This window comes from Kryptolebias marmoratus, linkage group LG5, assembly GCF_001649575.2.
Source record: "Kryptolebias marmoratus isolate JLee-2015 linkage group LG5, ASM164957v2, whole genome shotgun sequence".
NCBI lineage: Eukaryota > Metazoa > Chordata > Actinopteri > Cyprinodontiformes > Rivulidae > Kryptolebias > Kryptolebias marmoratus.
In genome coordinates, this window is record NC_051434.1 from 21,287,009 (window position 1) to 21,293,265 (window position 6,257).

At 41.5% G+C, this 6,257-nt stretch overlaps 1 protein-coding gene across 4 annotated transcripts in view; it reads right to left on the bottom strand.

The window, feature by feature from the left end:
- Window positions 1–6,257, bottom strand: part of col22a1 (collagen, type XXII, alpha 1) — an 89,969-nt gene that overhangs the window by 7,060 nt on the left and 76,652 nt on the right. For all 4 annotated transcript variants that reach the window (XM_017428355.3, XM_017428356.3, XM_037975677.1 and 1 more), the window contains 6 exons: window positions 3,672–3,743; window positions 3,545–3,580; window positions 3,416–3,460; window positions 884–1,063; window positions 731–797; window positions 440–622 (listed from right to left, as the gene is read on the bottom strand). In XM_017428355.3, the coding sequence (XP_017283844.1) occupies window positions 440–622; window positions 731–797; window positions 884–1,063; window positions 3,416–3,460; window positions 3,545–3,580; window positions 3,672–3,743 (583 nt within the window). The remainder of the gene's footprint in view (window positions 1–439; window positions 623–730; window positions 798–883; window positions 1,064–3,415; window positions 3,461–3,544; window positions 3,581–3,671; window positions 3,744–6,257) is intronic.

Below are 6,257 nucleotides of genomic sequence, written 5' to 3' on the forward strand. Positions count from 1 at the left end.
GTTTAGTAATATCATGTTTTAGTAGTTTAGTTATCCTGTACCTTTGTTAGCATTGTCATGTTTTAGCTTAGTTATCTTGTCATGTTCTGTAACTCTGTCTGTAATTTTGTTCTTGTGTTGTAAAGCACTTTGAGTCGCCTCGTGCTGAAAAGTGCTATATAAATAAATGTACCTACCTACCTACCTACCTATCTGTGAGTGTGTGTGACTGTGATTGTGTAAACGTAACTTGTGGTGTAAAAAAGCTCCTTGAGTGGTGAGTAAGACTAGAAAAACACTACATAAATGCAGTCCATTTTGCATGAATCCATTTGACATTCAAAAGGCATCATTTATCCTTTCTTGCAGTGATGAGTGTCAGACATCGTATCTACAAATAAATAAACTGTCAAAGAACTGTCAAAGAAGTGCTTTACAGAGCTTTGAGTCTTTCTCCTACCCTTAGGGCCCATTGGACCCCTGGGTCCTTCTCCTCCATTTTGTCCAGGCATTCCCGGCTCACCAGGGGGTCCCGGTCGTCCAGTGCTGCCATCCTTACCAGGAGAGCCCGGAGGTCCTGGGCGACCTGCTGTACTTTTCACATGGGCAGGCTGGATCTGAGCCATGAGGTACGCCAGTTTGTCTGAAGGCAAACCATACGTTAGCTTTGTCCCATAAATTGTTGGGAAAGTTATTTTAAATCAGGTCAATTATTTCCTCCTCCCCCAACTCCATCAAATGATCACCTCACCATCTAATTGTTTTGCCAGCTCCTCCTGGATGAGCCTTCTCATCTGCTCCAGTGACACTGACTCTCCCTGAAGTAACACAGTTGTTCATGAGTAACTCAGGCATCAGTGCCTTTTTCCAGTTCATCTGTTCCTGCTGAGTGTTATTGACTCACCCTGGGTCCTGGCATACCAGGGTTTCCTGAAGGTCCCTGTGGTCCTGGGGGTCCGATTTCACCTGGTGGGCCTGACATGCCCATCATTCCAGTATGGCCTTTTCTGCCAGGGGGGCCAGGATTTCCAGGTATACCAGGCTCCCCACCTTGTCCTTTATCTCCTTTTGTACCATGGTCACCCTGGATTATATGATAACCATTATTTGTATGTTTTAAATATTAATAGCACTTTGAGTCGCCTCGTGCTGAAAAGTGCTATATAAATAAATGTACCTACCTACCTACCTAATAGTTATTAAACGTAATTCATGGGTTACATCTGGGCTGTAAAAGAAGTTTTTAGAGTTTTTTGGATGTGATAATAGAATCTGTATGTGTTGAATATATGCAACCAATACTACACGCTACTTGAAACGGTCTAGATCAGTTGTCTTTAATTGATCTGCTTAAAGAAATTTTTCACTAGCAAAGGTCCATTTTATAAGCTCCAAATCCTCTAGAATAAGCTCCTGTTAGAATCATTTTTGCTTTTACTTGCTTGGTGCATTGAATGGTTGCACTCTCCCACAGTAATGAGGGAAAAAAACACATACTGGCTATTAGGCACTTGGAACCTCCTCCTCATGCTGGTCACCAGCTATGGTCACATTTTGCAGTGCAATGGCATCCCATCCTCAACCACGAGTTGTTGAAGCTCAACCAACATGGTGGCTGTGGTCACTCTAGCATGCACACTCCACACAAGCTGATCCCATAAGTGTTCATTTGGGTTGAAGTCTGGTCTCATGGCATACCATTGCATCCTACCCACTCCCAAATTCTGGAGGTACTTTAGGATGATCCTGGGTCTGTGGGGGAGAGCATTGTCATCCTGGAGGATGAAATCAGGTGCCAGATCCTGGAGATATGGGATCACCACTGGTTTCACAGTTTCATTATGAAATCTCACTGCATTGAGATTACTGTCAATGATGACAGGTTCTGTTTTGTTTGTGAGAGAGATCCTGCCCCACACTATCACACAGACCTTGTTGAAAGATGTCTTGTGATACATGCAGCAATCTGCATGCATTCCTCACGCTGTCTCCATACTTTGGTCCTGCCATCCTGCTTCCCATGACAGAACCTCAGTTTATCACAGAACGTTGCCCCACATTCTTCCTCTCTTCCAAGTTCCACTGTTGGCGCAGTTGGCATCAGCACAAACTGGCCTGACAGTGAAGGGCAGTCATTGCAGGCTTCCTGGTAGCTTTATAAGCATAAAGACCATGCATGCAGTGCCTGTTCCTCACCATTTGATCAGGAAACTATCTGTGGAACAGTGGGGCAAATCTTGACTTTAAATCTCTGGAAGCAAGCCTATGGTTCCTCAGTGAAGCAAAAGTGAAGAACCAGTCTCCTAAGGGTGCTGTCCCCCTGGGATGCCCACTTTGTGATCTGTCTTTGACTTCACAAATCTCATGGAACTTAGCCCTAGGTTTGGAAATGGTACCAGAGCAGACACCAAATAATGTTGCCACGCTGCGTAAAGAAAGACTTGCCTCAAGATACCCCTTTTGCACAGGCCTTTTGCTGAAGGGACAAAGATGGTGTTGATGCTTGAAGCACATGCAAACACCTGGCAGTCCAAAAGCTTAAAACATAAGTGCATACCAACAGGAGAACATTACTCACACATTTAACTGTGTTTCTCATTATACAAATGCATGATCCTTACAAGTTGTTGTAAAGATGACTCATTAGGATTTTCAATTATAAAACTGCAACATCAATTAGCTTTAATAAAGGGAAGAAATGAGAGCCTAAAATGACATTTCTAAACTGATTTTAGGGCATTTATATTGTGAAAAACTGGTTTCAGTGATCAGTCTGACAACATGTACACATCATTGTACAATATAAAATAACCTGCTGCCTATATTGAAATATTGAATCACATCATTTTGAATGCTTTATGAATTATTTGTGTGCCGTGAAGTTGTTTTTTTTAAGAGTCTTTAAAGTAAAGAATAGCAAAGTTGATCAACTTCTTAGCTTTTATCCTCTGATCTGTCATTTATCAGCTGATTCCATCAGGTTTTTATTCTCTTAGGAGACATTTTTTTTATAACTATGTTCTTCAGGCCCACTGACTAGGCTCCATGTGCTCCTTCATCCTCGGTAGTCTCTGGGATTCTTGTTCTATATTTGGACTTTGTTTGAGTTAGGGCTAGACCAATTCTTCTCTTCCATGTGTTGGCAGGATGGCAGCTTTGGATTGCTCCCTCAGAAAATATCATAATTGTTTGTCCGTATTCTGTATTCCAACGTCTGTCCACAGTGTCCAGGTGGTGTTAGGATCCATGTTGTATAGTCTCTGGGCTTTTGTTCTGTCAGTTTATTTTTGTTAGATTTTGTTGTTTTGATTTCTATATTTTTATAGTTTGTTTTTGCTGGAGTGCTATTAATATTATGGAAACTGGATATGCTAAGAATCAAATAAACAAGAAAATAATTCTTTAGGTAAACAGGCACTCCTGACTTCCATCTCACCTTATCTCCTTTGAGACCACGATCTCCTGCTCGGCCTGGTATTCCCTACAGAATACAAGCAGAAATACTCAAAAAATATCCCCACAACTCAACTTTCAGGAAGTGTCAGCTATCTTTGGAAGTTTTTACCTGTTTTCCCTCAGGGCCAATGGGACCAGGTGGGCCCTGGAAATCAGAATAAAAAAAATACTCTCTTATTTTTGCCATAAAATGTGCTTTTATTAAAGGAGAATGCTGATGATTATCTGGCACTCACCGTTGGGCCCTTTGGCCCACTGAAGCCCGGTAATCCTGGGTTGCCAGGCTCTCCTTTGTCTCCTCTGAGACCCTGCATGACAGCAGAGACATGGCTGTCCATCACATGGCTCATACGTGGCGTACTGTAATCGCTTCCTAAAAGCACCACTCATTACTGAGGATTCAACAAGATTATCTCTTAGCTGCATTTCCAGTCCAGCATGCAGCTGTGCCCTGAATAAAATAAATAAATAAAAAAACCTAAAACAATCTTTTGGCCAGACCTGCCAGCCTGCATGCAGGGATTAAAATTATTCTCAAATTGCATGTGAGCTGGGGACAAGCTGGAACCACAGAGAGGAGGCATCTACTGACACCCACAGGGGTAAAAATGAATAATTATGGAATAAAAATTCTTTTTTATTATCAGTTTGAATTGTTTTCTTTAACATTACTTTTCTATCGACTATCTTTGTTTTCCCGTACTCTTGCCACAATCCTTTCTTTGTGTGGTAAATGTAACCATCTGATAACATTTTAGTCAGGAGCTAATGTTGCCTCTGATAACCCATAAAACCACTTTCACGTTTTGACATTTCTGTACTCTGAATCCCACCCTCTTTCCTCTCTCAGAGAGTTCCTGATCACCTGCTACTCCTGTAGACTGATAACATCAACTCCATTCTGGTAGTTGGCTTTAAATAATCTTCCCTCCACCTTCAGCAACAAAGATATTCTCTTTATTCAGCCACTAAGTCAGTGTATGATGCATAATGCAAACAAAATATCTTAGGTTTCCATGCCCTGGCAAAGATAAGAAATTATCACTCTTGAAGGGTGTCCTTTGTTAAAAAAAAACAAGTTTAACAGCTGGGCCTTCTCATTATATAAAACATGCCTTGAAAATTTAAATTGCCATTAGTGGCCATTTTGTCTCATGAAGTGAGAGAAAAATGATGCCAAAAAGAAATGAAACAAAAACCAAAACAATAGGTTTTATGCCACTGTGTCACTGTTGTGTTGCTCAGTCTCTGTCAGGATTTGGGTTTTTGTATTCAGTTTATTGCTTTTATTGTCTTCATGTTTCAGCTTGAGTTTATTGTGTATTTTATTCAGTTATCTTTGTTAGTCTGGTCTTAGAACAGTTCTTGTTCCTTGTGTCTTTGTTTCCTGTCATTATTCACCTCTCCTCAGTTAGTCACTTGTTTCCTGCTGAGCCCATCTCCACCTGCTCCTCGTTATCACTCACCTGTGCCCACTTCACCTAATTACCCTCTGTCTTTAAAACCCAGTCATCTCCTCCACTTACTCGCTGGTTTGTTTGTCTATTTCCCTGATGTCTGGTTCTGCTTGTCTCCTGCCCATGTCCGTTCAGGTTTTGTATTTAGTTTGTTTTGTATTTAGTTTTCTTCTTGCTGCCACGTCAGCCTTTGTTTTTGATTATTTTATTTTAATAAATTAGTTTTCTTTTTTCATCATGAGTCTGCGCTCTGTGTTCGCCTCCTTTTCCCCACACCATGACAGTCTCCCTCCTTCCTTGGCGGATTGGGAGGATAACAGCTAAGTAATGACACAAGTCTGTTTCACTAAACAGTTCTGCACAATGTCTTCAAACTGCCTCTGATTGCTTAACAACTCCTAATCAAGCCAGCCATGTCCTGCATAGATGTGAGCTTTCAGAAATGAAGAGAGCTTTGTGGAACCAAATGAGGAGTGGAGCATTACATAGTAAACGTGATGGATGTCTCCCTCTGGATGTCTCCCTCATATCAGTTTCAAAACATGATGGATAAACTCAGGTTAGCAAGTCTCTTTTGTGATTAACCAAACAAAGTTTGATCTCCTCCTCTGTAATAAATCTGTTCAGTGCTGTTTAGTCTTTTAAATCATGCGGCCGGGTGGTCATGCAGACTGTTTGTCATCACTAAATAACATACTTTAGCTTCAAAGCAAGCTTGCTTATTCACATGTCGACTCTAAAATGGCTCTATTACTACTTGGCTTGGCGGGACAAAGACAAAACAGCGGTGGGTTGACGCGGAGGATCTCTACATATTTGGATTTCTGATAACAGGATTTCTGCTGTTTGGATTAGGCAGTTACCTGATTTATTGTCAAATTCGTTTGATGGGTTCGGCGATCAGCAATCAAACTGTGTGGATACGCGAGCTGACTCGCAAGTTGGATGCGATTCCTTTACAGGACCGCAGACTGAACTGCGTTTCTGGAACTCATGAATAATATGGGTAACATCTTGAAGAAAGTTGCTTCGCTCGAAACAGGCAAAATGGTCCTGGAATTTGGCTGTTTTGATTCGCCATTTGAGAAGTATCAGCAAGACTTTCAAGGCAGACAAAAACAGTCTGTCTGAACCAAAACAACTACTACTTGTTTGTGAATTCAGCTCCCCTAGGCTGACCTTGGTCAGCTATCTTCAAATTTCTCCTGGAACTATGTAAACAAGATGTCCCCCTCTGCCTACATCTCTGTGTCCGTCCAGAGCTCACTGATATTATTCCATCATTATAAAAGACAATGGCCTCTGTGACATGATTCATGGACCTATCTGCAAACACACACACACACACACACACACACACACACA